This window comes from Hyperolius riggenbachi, chromosome 9, assembly GCF_040937935.1.
Source record: "Hyperolius riggenbachi isolate aHypRig1 chromosome 9, aHypRig1.pri, whole genome shotgun sequence".
Taxonomy (NCBI): Eukaryota; Metazoa; Chordata; class Amphibia; order Anura; family Hyperoliidae; genus Hyperolius; species Hyperolius riggenbachi.
In genome coordinates this window covers 113,544,068-113,565,247 of record NC_090654.1, presented here as the reverse complement: position 1 = coordinate 113,565,247, position 21,180 = coordinate 113,544,068, and the positions used below count along the sequence as shown (strand labels likewise).

The following is a 21,180-nucleotide window of genomic DNA, read 5'->3' as shown; positions in this document are numbered from 1 at the left end:
GTCGGTTTTCCTAGTCTGACAGTTTGAGGGCGATTAGTAAGGAAGTCCAATAACCAAGTACATATGGAGGGAGCAAGACCTAGTGCATGGAGTTTGTTGGTCAGCTGGCTAGGTACAATGGTGTTAAATGCTGAGCTGTAGTCAACAAAGAGCATCCTAACATAGGAGTTAGGCTTTTCCAGGTGTGAGAGGGCAGCATGGAGAGCTACACAGATGGCATCCTCAGTTGATCTATTTGTTCGGTAAGCAAACTGGTGTTGATCTAGATTTGCTGGGATGGAGGCCTTGATGTGTGTGGCTACCAGTCGTTCAAAGCACTTGGCGATGACAGGGGTTAGAGCAACTGGTCGATAATCATTAAGACAGGTTATCCTAGGATTTTTTGGGACTGGCACAATGGTTGTAGATTTAAGGCATGATGGGACTACACCCAAGAACAGAGAGAGGTTGAATATTTGTGTAAAAAAAACTTTCGCTAGTTTACCAGCACAGGCCTGGAGCACACATCCTTGCACACCATCAGGACCTGCATCTTTCTCGGTGTTGATATTTGTGAGTGCTTTCTGCACTTCATGTATGTGAAGGATTAAAGGCTGCGAGTCTGTAGTGGGCCCAAAGTTGACTGGAGGCCGATTGTTGTCATTTTCAAATCTAGCAAAGAAGTTGTTAAGTTCCTCTGCTAGGCTGGGAATGTTATTGTCCAGTGTATATTGAGTGCTATTCTTTTTGTAATCTGTGAATAGTTGAATGCTTTGCCACATCCTCTTTGGGTTTGAGTCATTTTCAAAGTTTTCCTCCATCCTTTGTTTGTATTTAAGTTTTGCATTTCGTATGCCTTTTTTTCAGACTTGTTCTGGCTGAAGAATATGCTCCTTTGTCCTGTATTTTAAAAGCTTTGTTTCTATTCTTTAGAAGTTCCTTGAGTTCTTTTGTTATCCATGGTTTATGATTTGGGTAAACCGTAATTCTTTTATTGACAGTGATGGTGTCCACACAGAAATTAACATATGACAATACAGAGGAAGTACTCGTCTCCAGGTCTGTTTCATGAAAGAAAATATCCCAATCTGTATTTTCAAAGCAATCTTTGAGCTGAGAGACGGCAGTCTCAGGCGAGACTTTAACAGACTTGCTAATCTAATCCCTATTATAGGCATATGTTTATGTATTTATAGTGTAGTGTATGTATCTTATTCTAGGGCCAATTTAGGAAGTGGGGAGATACAAAAAAAATTTTTTTTTTTTTTTTTTTTTTTTAGCAAAAAAAAAAAACAGTATTTTTTGATTAATAAGAAATAGCAGCAGCAAATAGCACCAAAACAAAGCTCTGTTTGTGAGGGAGAAAAAAGGGAGAACAATTAATTTGGGTGCTACGTTGTATGCCCGAGCAATAAACCGTTAAAGTTGTGAATTGCGGAATTGTAAAAAAATGGCCTGGTCACTAGGGGGGTGTAAACCTCTGGTCCTCAAGAGGTTAATAATGTTGTAAAAACAGAATTATGTCTCCTAACGTTCTTCTATTGTAGGAAACTACTGTATAACTATAAGCCAACCTACCAACTCTTACCTAAAAAATTTTTGGGAAAAATGATTGACTCAAATAAAAGCCAAGGGTAGGAAATGCAGAAGTGGTGCACGTGAAATTTAAGGGGAAATTTTAGGCGATGGCACTGTGTCCTTTAATAGTGAAGAGAGTGCGATTTATAGAGATAAAAGTGTTCATGCTGTTTATATAGTAAATACATGAGTACTACCGCAAGTAGTGCTACAGGCACTTTAAGTGTTGTGACCCCCCCCCCCTCGCGTGCCGCCAGAGTGAAATGTGAGACAGCTTCTGCGGTGTCCTCTGTCTTAACTAAGTGTCCCCGTCAGGATAGGCAGAGTTTACTCTTCCATAGTTGCCACTGAGATTCTTCCGTAGCTGCCACCAGGACTTCGTAGGTGCCGCTCTGATTCATCCATAGCTTTTGGGTGTCCTTTGTGCCTCCCTCCCCTCTCTATGTACATACAGTAGTGCTGCAGGCATTTGGCGGCTGTGTTTCCTTCTGGCCCCCCCCGCGCGCTGCCTGAGCGGAATGTGTGGCAGCTTACTAGGTGTCCTCACATTCATTTGTCCTCTGTGTCTTACCTAACTTTCAGCACTATGCGGGCTTCCTTTGTATACCTATTCACCGCTGGGACTCCTCTAGTTGCAGTCTCACGGGTATGCTGCCCCCTAGTGGCTCCTCGTATCATATGCGCCGCTGCTGAGCTGAGGCTAAATGAGGTGGCTACTGGCTACGGAGGCTTCGCGGCCACGAATCGGTAAACAAAGGAAGCCCGCACAGCGCTGACACTCCGGTAAGACACAGAGAACACCTGTGAGGACACCTCATAAGCTGCCACACATTCAGCTCAGGCAGCGCACGGGGTGCAGGATAAAAGTCGCCAAATGCCTGCAGCACTATGTACATAGCAAGGGGAGGGAGGGGCAAAACTGCCATCAGCCGGCAGCTTTTTTGTTCATATTGTGGTGGGTGGAGCACTCATGACTCAAGTATAAGTCGAGACCCCCACTTTTGGGCCATTTTTTATGCCCTCAAAAACTCGGCTTATACTCAAGTATATACAGTACTTACTAATTTCTAAGGAAGCTATTAATTTCCTTTTTATTCATTTTCATTATTTCCCTTTAAGTCCTCTTTCAGTTGTTTTAAGACTTTTATTCATGATTTGTTTATCATTTTAAGCGGGATTATACTGCAGACAAACAAAAAAAATCAGTAACTGTTCATATTTACTAAAAAAAAAAAAAAAAAAAAAATAAACATTTAAAGGCATTTCCAAGCATTCCCTGTGTGTAAAAAAAAGTTTACTTTCACTGCAGAGAGCAGTACAGGCTTGTGCGTCTCTGGTTCATCGGCAAATGTAATCATTGCCAGCCAGGAGACACTCTCTGCCGTGTCTGCACTCTGCCTTTCCTATTCTGCTGAAGCGACTCAGCTATTGTCAGGGTGATGCGTCTATTCAACAGAGGGAGGAGGGCCATGTGAAGATACATGCAGAGAGCTTCAGTGGGCAATGATTTGCCAATGAACCAGAGAGAAGCAAGCTTCTACTCCTCTCTGCAGTGCAAATAAAGATTTTTACATCAAGGGAATTTTTCAAATGTTCTTTTGTGTACTAAGAATAGTCCGTGAAATTTTAGATTTTGGAGTATAATTACACTAAGATAGTTTGTTAATTTCTTGTGTGGTACTAGATGTATGCAATATTTAATTCAGGTTCCAAGCCTCAGCAACCCACCTATCAGGTGGTAAGATGGAAGAACCGGTGACTACACATTTTACGTGTGTGTCTACATACCACAATACTGTCTACTTAATCCAAAAGGCCCACCAGAAGCCCAGTTTCTCTTGGACAGCAGTTTAATTTTAGAGGCCTTTTGGGTGTGTTTCGATAGCACACAATTTGCCAATCACAAAGGCACCATGATTAATGACAACCAGCAGTGCATTTTGGAATACAAAGAAATGCAATGAATCTACTCCATGAAGTGCCTAATGAAGGAGCAGCGAACAAATGGGAAAATAAACTGGTGGTTTTAACTGATTGTTAAAACCATATCCCCTTAAAAAAACCAAAGCCTATCCATTGAAGTCTGGACCCATGGGGCCGTGGTTGGACTTCAACAGAGAGGCTTCTTGCAAAAACAATCGCCAGGCTGGTTTTGCTGACAGGGGAGGGGGGTGTTAACTATGGCCATTTCTCAGCAAATAGGCAATTTATATTTCTGTTCTTTTGTCAATGCTACATTATGTACTCTGGAGAAGAATAATTGCATTTTATATTGCACTGTAGGTACTCTTTAATATGGTAACTGTGGTGCCCTTCGCATGGCACGGCTCAGTTATATTGAATGGAGCTGCACCACACCATATATTTCTACACGACAAAAAAAAAAAAAAAAAAAAAAAAAATCATTACCGTCCAGAACATTTTGTCCAAAAATCAACTTAGCTCCCGGGACAGCTTGACCAGTCTGCAGATTCTTAACTGAAACATAAAAAAAAATGCGTTAAACTGAAGTATAAATATTATAGTGCAACCGTGATTTAAGTGACTGAAAGGAAGCCTGGCAAGATTCTATGTAGTCAATTCAATTCAGTTCAGTTCAAGTGCTTTTCCAATCCACTCTGGATATTCCTCCATCACAGTGATTCCCCTACTTCTACACAATAATATCGCCGTATACAGCCATAACCAAAATAATACACTGTCCCATACTCTTATTACGTGCCTGCGCTAACTCCACCCTCATCAGTGACAAATACTCCATTCACACCTCCTATAGGCTGGCTGCCTTTTCAATGGTAATCCCTGTAATCCTCCTCCTTTCTTCCCTCTGTCATTTAAAGTGTATACCACGTGACCCACCCCTGCTTCGTTCTCCATAACATGCTCTACATCTACAGTTGCCATTGGCTGTCTCCTTTTGCACTCATCATAGCCTCCGTGATCCTCCCCCCCCCCCGTTATTACATTGTGCACCACATGACCCATTCGTATTTATCCTGCATAACACTGATCTTAAAGCCGCACACCTAAATTTTACCCTAAAGCTGCACTCTACGTTAATGACACTACAAACTCTACAGTCTCTAAAATATTACCAATCTGTGTTTCATCACCATGCCACTCTCCATATGTTAATAATTATAACATGCCCAAGGCTCTATGTACAGTACACTTCTACCCATTATTTGTATTGGTTGTTTTATAATGGAGTATGAACAATTTGCAACTAATTATGTAAGCAGAGTTTTTCCCATATAAGCAGGTACAGCAGGCTTTGCTATTTTATTATATATAACATTAAATAATGGGTATAAGTGTACATACAGCCTTGGTCATTTTATAAGGACGCTCCCGGTGACAGGAGTGAGGAGGCGCACGGCCAGGGCCGAGCAAGCGCAGTGGCCGCTGACATTAAAGTCGTCGAACACGGAAGTGAGCTGCGGCAAGGGAATGGAGGATGGCCGAGTACCGGCGCGGGCACAGGACGTCTGCAGGGTGGTAGAAGCCCAAGGTAAGCTTAACACTTTTTTTTTTTTTTTGAATAGAGTTTTTGTGAACATAGCAGGGGGTGCACCCAGCCTGCTATAAGGACTGGGCTTTGTTTTAGGAAGCCGTTGAGCACGGATATAGTTGAAGATTCTATATAGTGTGGCTTCCACTGCCTGTGTCCCTGTTGGGAAGTTCTCATTTCCTGTTCTCTTAATAGGTAGGAAACAAAAGCGAGTTTGATCTCAAATTTTAACTACGGATACCAAAAACAGGGACTGGAAAGAATGAGGGGACACCTGTTCCACTGACAGCTCACTTGCTATCATATCCTGCTTTACCCTACATGGGGTGGCCATGAATATCAAATAAGAGCAAATAATGTATGACTAGCAAATCACGTATTTTAGCCATACGTTAGCTGACCTTATTAGCCAATATATGGCAGATCCAATCACTGATCGAATCTACTAGAAATCGGCAAAACAAACATTGCCCAATTGATCAACAGGGCCGGTTCTAGCTACAATGGGGCACCGAGACAAAAGTAACCTTGAGCCACTCTGACACGCCCCCACCCCTTGGGTAGTAGTCAGATACAGAGGCAGTGGTGAGAGGCAGACACTCCTTTTCTGCAGGGGCAAACCCAGGATTTTTAAGAGGAGGGGGGGGGGGGGGGGGGGGGGGGAAATCCGACTGACCGACAACAGGATCGATCAGGTGTAGTTTGGTTATAGATAGTAACGAGGACAGCCAACATTGCTAATGAAGGGGAAAGTGAAGCATTCACACAGCAGGGTACAGGGCTGTGCTCATACCTGACGCTGTTAAGGTACCCAAAGCTGCTCCATGCTCAGTACACTCTCTGCTGCTACATCCAAAGTCAACTGTGGCAGGGAAAGAAAGGGGGCAGGGCTGTGAGCTGCAGGATGCCTGCAGATATTCTGGTGTCTCAACTTGTGCCTGTCCCAAGACACTGCACTGGCCCTGGTCTGAGGGGGGATTCTGGGCAGCTGTAATCCCCCCCCCCCCTCCTGCAGTTGTCTATGCTCCGAGTTCCAGGTGCTGGAAGACCCATCTGTCTTCTTTGTAGTGTTGCTGCTCTGCACCTCCTGTCTCTCAAAGCACGCACTAGAGCCCAAATGGAGAAGCAGGGAGTGCAGAGCAGCAACACTAAAAAGAACACAAACTGACCTGCAACACCTGGAACTCAGAGGAGGCGAGTGTGTGCCTGTGCCTCTGTAATGCTTAGGGGGGGGGGGGGGGGGGTAAACCCGGGTATCCGACCATTTTTCCGCTATCCGGGTCGGATCCGGATACCTGGGCCACTATCCGGATGGCACTATCCGGATAGCTAGCTGCATAATCCGGATACCCGCGGGTATCCGTCCAGATATCCGGATAGTGTAGCTAGTAAGGAGATGATTTCATTCAGCCAAATCAGAGGGCTCCCAGCAGAAGCCCTAGCAACCAATCACAGAGGGGAACCCTGGCCAGCCCCACCTGACCTCATTGAGCCAATCAGAGGCCTCCCAGCCTAAGTCCTGGCACCCAATCACAGAAGGGAACCCTGGCCAGCCCCCGTGTATAGCAAGGAGGGCTGGCATGATGAGACAGATCGTCCTTGCTTGTGTGGCTGGCTGGTCACTGACAGACTTGCTCCAGTGCTGGCTTAGCAAGTGCTGTATACAGTGATAAACCTAAAGCTTTGAGTGCTAAACACCTTCACTACACTATTGTTTTATTGTTTTTTAGCTAGCTAGCTTGTAATGGTTTGCTTTCATTCACTCAGTTAGGTCCTGTCTGTGTAGGCCAGCAGGACAGTATAGGGAATAGGAGGATTACTGTGTTATTGTATTGTAGTTAGTACTGCAGTTAGTTGTTATGGCGGCGGCCTGTCGGGTACACACGGTGCGTTCCCGCACTCGAATTTCCTGCTCGATTCCCGTCTACTTGATTTCCGACATGTCCGATTTGCGTTTCGATGGATCGTTAGGTCGATTCGCATGTAAAGTATGCCAAATTGACCTAACGATCTATCGAAACGCAAATCGGACATGTCGGAAATAATCGAGTCGACGGGAATCGAGCGGGAAATAGAGTGCAGGCACACACCGCGTGTACCCGCCAGGCCGCCACCATAACACAGTGTGCACTGTCTGTCCTCTACTCTGCGGTCTGTCACTCCATGCTGATTTGATGTAAAGTCCAACCCCGATATTATTAAAGTAAGAGTACCCCACATCATCTGGTGACATCACGTATAAGTTGTACTATGTCTGCTGGCACCGGCAGCCAGGGGAGGGGCAGCAAGGGCAAGAGGACATGGAGCAACATTACAGCCACCCTCAGAAGGTCTGCCGTGTCAGTGTCGACCCCAGCGGGCAGCCTACCCTCAGTCAGCGAGCTTTTCGCTCCAGGCGCCGCAATTGAACTCAGGGCTGTTAGCCGCAAGGAGTTTGAGGAGGGGTATGATGTTGATGATGGGACGAAGGACCGTGACTACCATCCACAGGATGGGGATGTCAGCTCTGACTGAGGAGGAGGATGCGTCGGTGGGTTTGGCACGGAGGATCAGCATTGCAGACAGTGGCCGTGGAATGCGGGGCCCACCACATCCTTCTGTCGCTACCACCAGCCGCACCACTCAACCCCCAACTGCCACAGGGAGAAAAGCCACAGCATCCCATTCAGGCCGCAGGAGAATCTTCACCTCCCCAATCTGGCCGCCACGGTGCCACAGGCCACTGCTGCTGATACCGCCACCTATATTCAACCCAAAACATAATTGCGGTGTCATTTTTTTGGAGGTGTCCAGGCTGAAAACTGTCATGTCCCAGTTGTGCAATTGGACTTTGGACACAATGGCCTCAATTCACTAAGCTTTATCAAACACTTTATCAAATGTTTGATAATTTACCTCATGGGTAAAATCTAATTTTAAATTCACTAAGGTGTTATAGATGTATTGACTGTTTTATTGACAAAACATTCGATTAATATAAAACACCTTAGTAAATTCAAAATTAGATTTTACCCATGAGGTAAATTATCAAACGTTTGATAAAGTGTTTGATAAAGCTTAGTGAATTGAGGCCAATGTGGGCTGCACGACCGCTGTCTGAAACCTAGTCCTGATGTTAATTGACAGCTTTTTTTTTTTTCATCTTATGTCCATCAAATAATGAATTAGTATTTCCCTTTAAAAAAAACATGATGCTACATGCATCATTTACCCTAAAAAACATTTTTTTTTTTGTAAATTCTTTATTTTTGTAAATGCCAGTGAACAATATTGCTTATATAGGAATCACAGATGGAATACATAATCCATGTGCTCGCAGGCACAAAGTCAATTTACATGTATAGCATATTCAACAGTGGATGCATTTCACCTGTATTGCTAAAGGAATTGAGCTCTTTCTAGATTATTGCATAACCTATATCACATGCCCTGGCTTCTCTCACCTAATGTCAACAGATTATAATCAAAAACTTGAAATTTGTCGCATTGTAGGTTTTAAGATTACCATCCTCCTTTAGATGCGCTACACCTAGTTATAATTAATTCGCTGCAGGAGGAGGTTTTAACCGAGATGGATGTGACGCGTCCCCCCCCCCCCCCCCCCCCCCGTACCTTTCTACAGCATGCCCACACTTTCACAAATCGTGCTTAGATAATTGTCCATCTGCCAGGGCTCTAGCACTGTCCCAATAATGAGTTATATACCTTCCAGCACCTTGCTAAACTCTTCTGATGCCCTGAAAAAATCCCAGTAGGCCCATGTTTTTTTTTGCAAATTTCTGTTCTGCATAGGGCTATATGTGCCAGCTCCTCCATTTGTCTAATGTAGTCTATTTCCTTAATCAACTCCGTGGGGGAAGGTGGTTGTGGATTTCTCCATTTGCGTGTAATGACACATTTGGCCGTGTTTAATAGATGTCTCACTACAAATTTTTATAAGCCTTTGTAGTCCAGTTGTTATGATGCAACAAATAGAACTCAGGGGTAAATGGGGCTTCTCTATTGGTCATATGTTTGACAAGCCTCTCAATTAACTCCCACCATGCCTTTACCATCGGACAGGACCAAAGTATGTGAATCAGTGAGCCTATGTCTGCTTTGCATCTCCAACATCTCTCATCGGCATTGGGGAAGATATTGTGCAGTCTCTGGGGGGTGTAATACCATCGCGAGATGATTTTATAATTTATTTCTTGGATTCTGGCGGATTGTGAAGTCTTGTGGGCAAATGTGCATATTCTTTCTCTCTGGCCCCTAGAGAGCACCAGGCTCAAGTCTCCCTCCCATTTATCGAGAAAGTGTAAATCTTGCCCACCTGATATACCAAGCAGCATATAAACTAATGATAGAGTCTTTTTAATCGGCTCTGAACCCTGGCACAATCTCTCAAACTCAGACCGTGGTCTCACTTGATTTGGGTTAACTCTCAGTCTCCTCATCAAGTACCTTAGTTGAAAATATCCCCACCAATCTAGCTCTGCAGAAGCACAGCTACGCCGCAACTCTACCAGAGTTATCCACTTTCCTGCTTTTGAGAAATCGGCCAGAGACAATTTTCTAACATTCTCCCAAGTTCTCCACGCCTGAGCCCCACAGTGGTGTGGTAGGTTTGGGTTGTCGACTATGGGCAACAAGGGAGAGGGCCATGGTGAGATATCAGCTCTTTGTCTCAATTTAAGAAAGACTTGCAGAGTGCGTTTCACCAAGGGAGGTATCTCCAGCGCCAGAGTGGCTTGTTGCGCAGACCAGAGTAAATTTGGCAGGTTATATCCCGCCAGAGACTGCTCTACACCCACCCACTGCTTAGATTGGCTATGTCTTCCCCAATCAACTGCTCTAGTTAGGACTGCTGAGTAACAGTAGTTTGCTATATTCGGGACCGCTAATCCCCTCTCTTGTTTAGCTCTGTACATTATATTTCTGTGAATTCTAGGAGGTTTCTTTTTCCAGATGTACTGATTAAAGGCTGTTTGGGCTTGCTGTAAAAAGGTCGGTGGGATTGGGACTGGGAGGGTCTGGAAGAGATACAGCAGCCTCGGCATGACATTCATCTTGACAATCGCAATTCTGCCAAGCCACGAGAATTGTGGCAGGTCCCATTTTTTTAGATCTGCTCGCAGGGCCCTAAGCATGGGAGGGAAATTATATGTATAAATCTCTGGTAATGAGTCCGAGATAAATGTTCCTAAATATTTAATATTTTGGGATTTCCATTTAAAGGGGAAATTCCGCTCTAGCTGTTTTATTTTCTCATGCAAGCCTGTGTTATAGGCCTCACATTTGTCGTAATTAATCTTAAAGAATGACAGTTCACCGAATCTATCGAATGCAGACATCAGACTAGGCAAGGTGGTCACTGGGGATGTCAAGAAGAAAAGCAGATCGTCTGCGTATGCTGCCACTTTATGCGTGGTCTGGCCAATTTGCAATCCCCCAATATCCGCGTTTTGTCGTATCTGACATAAAAATGGTTCCAGAGCTAGCGCAAATATTAGGGGAGACAGAGGACAACCCTGACGTGTACCGTAACTCCCACAAGCCGCCGAGTCCTTGTTAGGTTTTGCAATAACAGTGACATGTGATTCCAATGTCTGCTTCGGTAAACTCTCTATAATTTTTCTCGGTCTGCTAGAGCATTAAAAAGTTTACACAAATGTGATGCCAACAGTCCTTTATATTTCTAATAGTATTCAACGGGAAACCCGTCTGGGCCCGGTGCTTTGCCTGATTTAATCCCTGAAATTACTTGCATAATTTCTGTCTCAGAAAAAGGGGTTTCCATTTCTTTAACCATCTCTTCCGTTAATTTGGGCATGTTAGCTTCTTTAAGATATTGTGAGATAGCTGAGATAGTTCCTTCCCTTCTATTTTCCCCCTCTTTACTAGTAAGGTTATATAGTTTAGTATAAAAATCTTGAAAACTTCTAGCGATGGACTCGTTTCTAATGTGTTTTTGCCCCTTTGCATCTACGATTTGAGATATATACGTTCTCTGCTGCTGTTTGAGCGCCCTTGCCAAAAGCCTCCCTGACTTATTGCCATGTAAGAAGAATGTGTTTTGACACCTACTTGCCGCCATTTTGGCACTATTTTGCAGCATTACTTGTAACTTCTTTCTGGCCTCTAACAGATGAGTCAAAGTGTCCTCTGCTAGGGTTTGTTTATGTCTTGATTCTAGCCGCTGTATCTCTTCCAGAAGCCCCTTTATAACCTTTTCTCTCTCCCTTTTAATTTTAGTCCCCATTTTGATGAGATAGCCCCTTATCATACATTTGTGTGTTTCCCAGACAATTGATTGCATGACCTCTCCTTTATCATTTTCCCTAAAATATTCTCTTATCTGTTGTTCTATTTTCTCTGAGCAGGAGGAGTCCTGGAGCAAGGACACGTTCATACGCCACGTAAATGGAGTACCTCTCTTAGGTGCACAGATCATTGCTACTGTCACCGGAGCGTGATCGGAGTAGGTGATACTACCGATGTCTGTATTCGCAAGTTCCGATAGGAGATTGTGCGGAGATCATGATATAATCGAGTCTCGAGTACATATTGTGCACCGAAGAGTAAAAAGGAGTAGTCCCTTGTCGTGGGATGTTCCAATCTCCAGGCGTCCACTAATTGCCTGTCGTGCAATGCCTTCTTGATTTTATTCAATTTGGCAAAAGTCAGGGAAGATCTGTTTTGAGATGAGTCTAGGGACGGATTTAGGGTCACATTAAGGTCTCCACCCAGGATGACACTGCCTTCTGCAAACATATCTAGCTTTGCCAAAAACCCCAGTATGAATTTGTCTTGGTCTACATTAGGAACGTAGATGGATCCAATAGTATACTTGCGATCCAAAATCGTACCTTTGATCAGTGTATATGTACCGTTAGGATCTTGAGAAACACCCGTTTCCTTAAAGGCCAGGTTTTTATTGAGTAGTATTGCAGTCCCCTTTGTTTTGCTATCTGGAGAGTTACTGGTGTAGGCATATGGGAAATCTTTATTACTCAGTTTCGGTGGTCTATGACTTTTAAAATGTGTCTCTTGTATGAGGACTATTTGTGCGCGTTGCTGTTTCATATCTCTAAGAAGGGTCCTTCTCTTCTCTGGGATATTCAGGCCCTTGGCGTTGATGGATATTATTTTTGTAAGAGCCATAGTGTTGTGTAATGTTGGGCAAGGCGGGGACACGTCACATCTCTAGAGGTCTCTACCTCAGAAATAACAAGAACAATAACATCAAACCAATAGAACAGGTTCTTCACAAAGAAGAAATAACAAGTTAGAATCTGCACCAACGATTGGTTCCAGATTCGCCTGTGTATCCTATGTGGGAGATAGAAAGCCACCACGGGAACGAGTTTTCGTTTCTCGGGCATGACTTTCCTCTGCCACTAACCGACCTTTGATAGATTAGCTAACGTTTATAGCCTATGCACAATACACCTCCTCCATAGCCCCATGGAACTCAGCACGCACCCTCTCCTTTGTGGACCCTAGGGGGAAACGCAACATATTACCTCAAAACAAGGCCCCAGGGGGGAGAAGAGGCCTCAGCCAACGTTATATAGAAATACATTTGTTATCCACAAGCCATATTATAGTGTGTAACATCTAGCTGGCATAGCTCTGTCTGCGCGGGGGTGGGAGGACATGCATGCAAAATTGGGGGGGTGTGGAGTATCTGACCTATAAACATGTGTACAGATTCGCCTTCAAGAGAGGAAAACTGCATATTAGTATTTATCACGTATATTTATAATCCGTAAATCAGTTTCTACCATCCGGGTAAGGTAACCAAGCTCATTAAACAATTAACTGTCAGCTCTCCTGACCCGTGGCAGCGTCAATCCCCCTGTTCCCCCCTTTCCCTTCCATCTTCCCCTATCAGCTTTTTCCTTTTTTTCACTTTGTCCCCATGTCAGAGTGTTCCCGCCTGCATTCTACCACGGCATTCAAAGTTAAGTTCTCCGGAATGAGTTCTTATTATTCAGCTCATGCTAGCAAACGCCCCCCCACACCGGCGAACAGACCCCATTGTCCGGTTCCACGTCAGTACTAATATGGCGGTTTCCCGCCTTTAGGCTAGGCCCCATTGTCATGTGGTACTTATCTGCCTTCAACGAGACCAAGGCATCGGAGGTCCTTCGATAAATACCCCGGCGGGAGTTATGCTCGTGGGGGGCTGTCCGCCAATCTTTTCTTCTGATCCTTTTGTGGTGTGGCGATGAATAGCTTGTCCGGTTGCCATTCCGGCACTTCTACGGAGGGTAGAGAGAGGTCTCGGAACAAGTTGGGGAGGTCAGCAGGATCCTTCAGGGTAAAGGTTTTACCCTCTTTCATAACGATTAGCTGGAAAGGGAAGCCCCATTTATACATCACGCCTTTGTCTTTAAGAATTTTTAATAGCGGTTGTAAGGCTCTCCTCTGGGCCAGCGTGCTGGGTGCTAGATCCTGGAACAACATCAAGCTATGCCCCTCGTATTCAATCGACTCCATTTTTCTTGCGGCTTGCATGATAGCATCTTTTGTGCTGAAGTAGTGGAGCCTGCAGATCACATCCCTCGGCAGCTCTCCTGTCGCAGGTTTTGGTCTCAAGGCTCTGTGTACCCTATCGAACTTCAGGGGTTTGTCCTCTGGCTGGGCTAATATGGTGTTAAAGATAGTTTGCAGGGTTGGGCCTAGTTGTGCCGCCAAAATGTCCTCTGGGAGCCCTCTCACACGTATGTTGCAGCGCCTGCTGCGGTTCTGCTGATCTTCTAGCCCCATGCGCAGCGCTGCATTTACCTTAGTCAGGTGTGCTTGTTGGGACTTTAGTGTTTGTATGTCCCTTCTCATCTCCTCCGCATCCGCTTCTACTACTGTGAGTTGGCCTTCTTGCGCGGAGACCTCCGACTGTATGCTCTGCAGGTCCGCTCTGGTGGCCGCTGTGATGCGCTCCGCAAGCTCTGCCAGGTCAGATTTTGTAGGCAGGCTGTGTAAATAGTCCCTGATTTTGCTTAGGGAGCGGGCTGTAGCCGATTCAGTATCAGGGGATGGCGCCATCTCGTTCGAGCGTGTCGCTTCCGCCATCTTGCTTGGAGTTTGAGTGGCCTCGTTCCTCCTAAGGTATTTGGTAACCTGCTGCTGCGTGTTCTTGTGCGGTGTATCTGCTCCCTTTGCTTTCTTGGATCGTCCGGACATATTTTTGCCCCCGGGGCTAGCTGCAAAGTAGGCTATTTATGTAGCTTTAGGTCGGTCAGGCCGAGGAGCTCACCCGTGTCGCGTCTTCACTCCTCCATGGCAAGCTCCGCCCCCCCTAAAAACCATTTTAACGCTATTTAAAGGGCACTTCCGGGTTTTCTATCCGGATACCCGAATAGGTCGGGTACTCGCGGGTAATTTGGTCGGATATCCGGATCGGATATCCGCAAGGTCGGATCCGGATACCCGGATCCGGATATCTGGGTACCCGGATCCGGGCGGGTAATAAAAAGCACTACCCGAGCATCCCTGTAAACCACTGGCCACAGGAGAACACGCGCCAGCGCTGCGTAATTTGTTGGCGCTTTATAAATACAATAAATAGTAATAATAATAATAATAGGTGAGAGCTCTGCTGCCAGCTGGGGAGAGAACTGATAAAAGGAGACCTGGGTGGAAAGGAAGGCGGCGGCTCCATAGATTTTGAATAGATTGCATGCTGAAATTGATTCAAAATCTGTTTGCAGTGTCTGGGCAGCCAATAGATCCCTCTCTGATCAGATTCGATCAGAGTGGGATCTATCTGATGGCAATCTATAGGTGCATGGCCACCTTTAGAATTCTATCACCTGATCAAATATATCACATGTTCCTCAATGAGTTCTGCTACACAGAAGCAACTATGAACAAGCATACATTTGAAGAAGAACTTGTATTCTCAGGCAGATGTGAAGAGAAGAGCATACTGGGGAAGGGGTGATTTGACAAACAGTGTTACTCAACCCCATCTTGTTGAGTCAATGGAGGCAGCATTTCCAAGTGCCAGGGGTGTTTGCAGCAATTTTCATGCAGTTAACAAGTCACTGAAGAAATGCTGCTTACAAATGAGTAAAGTGTTCCAAATAGCTTTATAGTGTGCTATGGTCCTCTTTCTGGTGACAGTTGTGACAGGAAATCAGCCACAACGCTCGTGTGAATAAATCCTAAGTGATGGGGTAACTAACCAGGAATGGGAAAAGCAGGCACTCAGCATTCACCAGCAGCAGATTGTTGCAAATCAGATGGGCACTGTTGCTCTCCTAGAGGGTCTGTTTCACATGCGAATGCCAGTTATGCCATGCTCCAAGCTTGAATGTCTGAAAAGTTCATTCAGGCCTATGATGAGCAAGTATATTAAAAATCAGCCTGGTGGGTCAGGACAGAGAAATACAGGACCAAGGCTTCCATAGAGGCAAACCGGACAATTGCCCAGCCCCCCCATTGCAGTGTAGCTCTCCCATCAGGGGTGCCCGGGCAGCCCTGCAGGGGGCAGATGGAGTGTAAGCTCTTCAGCCCAGCGTGCAGTGGATACCCTCCGATGACGTTGGTGTTCTCTTGCCTGGTTCTGTAATGGAATCAGTGGTTTAGTCACCCTAAACTAGTCAGATGGGTTACAGGGTGTTGCTGTAGCTTCCAGGGACCCGTTTCTCCCTGCTGAGCAATTGGGGACTGCGTTTCCTTCAAGGCAGCCAGTCAAAAAAACAAAACAAAAAAAAAACGTTCTCCCTCTTCCTGCTCAGTTTCAGCTGCCATCACTTGTTGGCGTGCTACAGAAGCCTCTGCAGGTCTTTTTACCATCCCAGAGAAACTTCAACCTGTGGTATGGCTGAACCCTGAATTGCCCTGCAAATCCTAACACAAATTCACAGCAGAAACAGAAATAGTGTGGCACTTCTCACTTGGAATGGATAGTGAAGGATAAACACAGGCAATATTGTACAACCGCTCACCTGCAAATCTCACAGTCTGTATCTAAGATGAACACTGAGGCGTGTGCTCCGTATACACATATGGAAAATTTTGAAATCCTAACACAAGCCTACTGGCCCCAGATCCCACATTGATGTCAGGTGTATGAGGGGAGACGTTCAGATGTAGCTGAATAGCAGAAATAGAATATGTCATGGGTCACTGTCACTTACCTTTCATTAAAGTTACTATGCGGTCAGGGTCAACACCCGTTAACAGTCCTTGAAAGCATCCACTGACTGTTGTAATTTTGACCTTCTGCCCAATAATCCTGGCCAAGTAATCTTCAGTAGTTGTGTCCATATTGAAATCTCCAAGTAAACACCTGCAATTAAAATCAGCACAAAACAAAAAATGAAAAATACCAGTAAAACCATAAAAATTCCCTAAACAAAAGTTTGTAATGGAGAAGGGGCACTACAGGTCAGACAAAAATTCAGTCCAGGCCTTGCCAGATACAAAGCGTTGGATCCAAAATAATTCATATAATGCAGCACTTCCACTAATAATCCATCGCCACACCTCCAATCTCCAGCAACAGCTTCCTACCAGAAGACTAAGCACAATATTACAAGTTATATTAGTTATAGTTATATTATAAATGCCTGTACAACGCCAGTCAATATATATAGATTTTCTCACCATTTTATTTGTCACAATGTGTCTCCTCTGCTTCCAATGCCATACTGTTGATTGCCTAATTTGGAGTCCCATAACAATATTAGCAAAACCATTTATAACTGTTTTGGTGTGGTGATGTTTAGTGTAAGCACTGCATAACTGGTTGGATTTTGGATTAGAACTAGTTCAAAGCTTACAACACAAAAACATATGGTTGACAGTTAAAGAATACACACATATAGGCCACCACCTCTGACATAGGAGACCAGGGTTTGAATCCTGGCTGAAGCCTTTACCTACTCAGTAAAGAGTCATTGGGCAAGACTCCCTAACGCTGCAGGGTGCCTACTGAGCGAACCCCAAGTGGCTGCAGCTCTTAAAGATAAAATGTAATCTTCTTCTACTGACATAACCTTCCAGCGGTAAAAATGGCACCATGCGATAAATGTCTGAATGTAAATCAGGGAGAGGAAAGATTTTACAATGGGCAAACACTGAATAAATTATTTATACGTAATTATTGTAGAAATTAAGCAAAACATTTTATTACATTATTTTCACTGGAGTTCCTCTAAGTGCTTTGAGTCTGACAGGAGAAAAGCGCTGTCCAAATGTTAGCAATATTATTATATACACACACATACATGCCCCCACAGTACTGTAAAACCATTTAAAGTAAATCTGTCAGGTTTATAACCTAACATTTTGGATACTTACCTCTGCAGAGGGAAGCCTCTGACTTCTCCAGGGGCTTTTCCTCAACCTCCTCTGCCAGGCCATTGCATCGCTGAGACACCCGAAGATCGCATGTGTGCCACCGCACTGCACCTGTGCAGTAGCACAGACCTAATTGGTCTTCGGCTAAAAAAGCAATTGGATTGTGAGCATGAGCTGAGCGGATCGTTCAGAAACAGCCTTGTCAGTCTGTCGACAGCACGTACACACGTGCTACTGTGGGCTAAACATTCGCCCAGAAGGAGGGTCTGACGGACCTGTCATTTGCGGTGGTATGGCGTGTCTACGCGCCTTTAGAGACACATGGGTTAAGAGGACTGCCAGGCAACTGGTATGGTTTAAAAGGAAATAAATATGGCAGCCTCCATATCCCTCTCACCTCAGGTCCCCTTTAAAACAAAAAACAGATACTTACCTGCAGGCTTCTCGGTGTAAATCTCCCGCCATTGGAGACTTCGGCAGTGTTCGGAAGCACTCGGGCTACCGAAGACAGGCAGCTCTGTACAGTGCAAGCGCAAGCAAGGGCACTCACGTGTATGCAGTGCGGAGTGGCCCATCTTCAGAACCCGATTGCTTCCAAATACTGCCAAAGCCAGCCCAACCCAGAAGAGAGCAGTCTACGACCGAAGAGTTGTAGACTGCTAACAGGGAATACTGTGAGGAAACGCAGGGACCGGGAGGAGAACGGGAAGGCTCTTTAGGACACAGAGCCTACCCTCTCCTTAGGTGAGTATCTGTTTTTTGTTTTTAAATTACACTTCAGACTCCCTTTAAGGCAGGTGTGAAACAGGTGTGAAAAAATTATGTTAAGAATGACTGGTTTTTATTAATATTGTTTATGCTTATCAATTTATAAAATGCAAGATGAGTTCGCAAAAGTAAAGGCCAATCAGTATTTGGTGTCACTCCCTTTGCCTTCAAAACAAAATTATTATACGTACATTTGCACGAGGATTTTACAGGATTATAGTCGTGTATGTTTAACCAATTATTCCAAACAGGTGCTAACAGACATTTTCAAACCTAGGTTGAAAGAGTAATTTACTGAAACCAAAAAAGCTAAGTAGGAGGCTTACAGCTGGGTGAGGAACAGCCAAACTCTGCTGCCAAGGTGAGGTTGTGGAAGAAAGTATTGCGTCTCTGGTCACACTGTGCAAGACTGAGCAAGGACACAAGACACAAAGCATTTATATTACATCACCAGGTAGCTCCAAGGCAAACCATTCAAAGCAGACCGGGGATTGCAAGATGTATTTCAAGTCCTTTTCGTTTTCAAAATCTTTTATTGAGCAAAAGTAATAGGGGGCTTGTTCACACTACGAGAGCTGGTGATTTTTTAAAAGCGCTCATGTAATGTTGCTCTATGTGAGTGTTTTCACATGAGCGATGAGCCATCTTTCCGAGCGCAAACGCGGGTCTTGCATCATTTTCTGAGCGTTTGAGCTTTAATGCAATGTATAGGAAAATCGCTAAGCGTTCTAAAAAGCGATTTGAAAGCGATTTTGTGAGTGCTTTTGCTCGCAATGTTTATTAATTGCATTCAGTTCCAGGTCAAAGAGTTCACTTCCTCATTGTATTCAGGAAGAAAAATTCAAATCGCCTAACAAAAGTGTTTAGAAAAGCGCTTCTAAAAATCACAAATCTGAAAGCGCAGGGAAAAGTGCTTTCAGGGCCCTTTCCTACTGCACAGCTGAATCACAAAATCACAAATCGCTAGTGATTTGTAAATCGCTAGGGTTGCTACTAATATAAAAATCATGAGAAGTATTTTCCACGATAGAATTGCTCCAGAAAGCGATTTGCAAGTAGAATCACTAAGAGTGATAATGCAAAGCAAATGAAAAATCGCAATCGCATAACAAAATTATGAAAAAAAAGAAAAATCGCAATCGCTGGTGTTTGTGATTGCGTTTGATAGTGGAAAAAGGCGCTCACAAAAGCGCTCAGTGCTTGCAATTGCCCTGGCAATTTAGGGGGGGGGGGGGGGGGAACAAATCCAAAATGTCAAAAAAGTGAAATAAAATTAAATACCACTTTAGTATAAGGGCCTGTTTCCACTATCGCGGTTTCCGCCGCAGAACTTCCCCGCAGGCAAATCGCGCATGGAAACTCTGCCATAGGGTATAACGGCGCCGCCGGCCGAATCGCTTGCGCTAGCGATTCGGCCGAAACCCCCCGCAGAATTTGCAGCGGAGGCTGCGATCCCCATAGCCGTGCATGACACGGCTGATGGGATTCACCTGCGATCCCGCCCACCCGCTCAGTGCCGGCGTGCGTCTGCGAGACGCACGCCACACAAGTGGAAACGAGCCCTAAAAGGAAATCCATTTAACACGTATGATCCATTAATTTGAAAAGGGTCAGGCCACTAGACCTTCTCATCAGGACAGACATACAGCCATTAGGAGATAGAAACAGATTATTGGTCCCGAAACAGTACATTTAACACGAGCCCAGGGTTGCTCATGCGCCCCACTCCCTCGGCATACATTTGATTAAGCCGCCAGGAGATTTGGGGCACTGGGTAAGACTGTAAAAAGGCTCACCCTGCTCCTGCTAAAGTCCTGGTGGAGATAGAGATAGGTGTAGCCAGTAATAGGTGGCCGCAGCATAGGTAGCCAGGGATATGTGTAGCCAGTAGTAGGTGGCCGCAGCATTCGTAGTCAGGGATAGGTGTAGCCAGTAGTAGGTGGCCGCAGCATAGCCAGGGATAGGTGTAACCAGTAGTAGGTGGCCGCAGCATAGGTAGCCAGGGATTGGTTTAGCCAGTAGTAAGTGGCCGCAGCATAGGTAGCCAGGGATTGGTGTAGCCAGTAGTAAGTGGCCGCAGCATAGGTAGCCAGGGATAGGTGTAGCCAGTAGTAGGTGGCCACAGCATAGCTAGCCAGGGTTAGGTGTAGACAGTAGTAGGTGGCCGCAGCATAGGTAGCAAGGGATAGGTGTAGCCAGGATAGGTGGTGGCAGCAGCAAAGGTAGCCAGGGATAGGTGAAGCCAATAGTAGGTGGCCGCAGCATAGGTAGCCAGGGATAGGTGTAGCCAGTAATAGGTGGCTGCAGCATAGGCAGCCAGGAATAGGTGTAGCCAGTAGTAGGTGGCCGCAGCATAGGTAGCCAGGGTTAGGTGTAGACAGTAGTAGGTGGCCACAGCATAGGTAGCCAGGGTTAGGTGTAGAAAGTAGTAGGTGGCAGCAGCAAAGGTAGCCAGGGATAGGGGTAGCAGCAGCACTGGTAGCCAGAGATAAGTGTAGGCAGGATAGGTGACCGCAGCATAGGTAGCCAGGGATACGTGTAGCCAGGATAGGTGGTCGCAGCATCGGTAGTAAGGGATAGGTATGGCCAGTAGTAGGTGGCCGCAGCATCGGTAGTAAGAGATAGGTATGGCCAGTAGTAGGTGGCCGCAGCATAGGTAGCAAGGGATTGGTGTAGCCAGAAGTAGGTGGCTGCAGCACAGGTAGCCAGGGATAGGTGTAGCCAATAGAAGGTGGCCGCAGCATAGGTAGCCAGGGATAGGTGTAGCCAGTAATAGGTGGCCGCAGCATAGGCAGCTGGGGATAGGTGTAGCCAGTAGTAGGTGGCCGCAGCATAGGTAGCCAGGGTTAGGTGTAGAAAGTAGTAGGTGGCAGCAGCAAAGGTAGCCAGGGATAGGGGTAGCAGCAGCATAGGTAGCCAGAGATAAGTGTAGGCAGGATAGGTGGCCGCAGCATAGGTAGCCAGGGATACGTGTAGCCAGGGTAGGTAGCCGCAGCATCGGTAGTAAGGGATAGGTATGGCCAGTAGTAGGTGGCCGCAGCATCGGT

The 21,180-nt window shown here is 45.5% G+C and overlaps 1 protein-coding gene across 3 annotated transcripts in view; it reads right to left on the bottom strand.

Annotated features, from left to right (window-relative positions):
• EXD1 (exonuclease 3'-5' domain containing 1) overlaps window positions 1-21,180 on the bottom strand; it is a 72,677-nt gene that overhangs the window by 41,647 nt on the left and 9,850 nt on the right. For all 3 annotated transcript variants that reach the window (XM_068251665.1, XM_068251667.1, XM_068251666.1), the window contains exons 2-3: window positions 16,201-16,352; window positions 3,967-4,035 (exon numbers count right to left, since the gene is read on the bottom strand). In XM_068251665.1, the coding sequence (XP_068107766.1) occupies window positions 3,967-4,035; window positions 16,201-16,352 (221 nt within the window). The remainder of the gene's footprint in view (window positions 1-3,966; window positions 4,036-16,200; window positions 16,353-21,180) is intronic.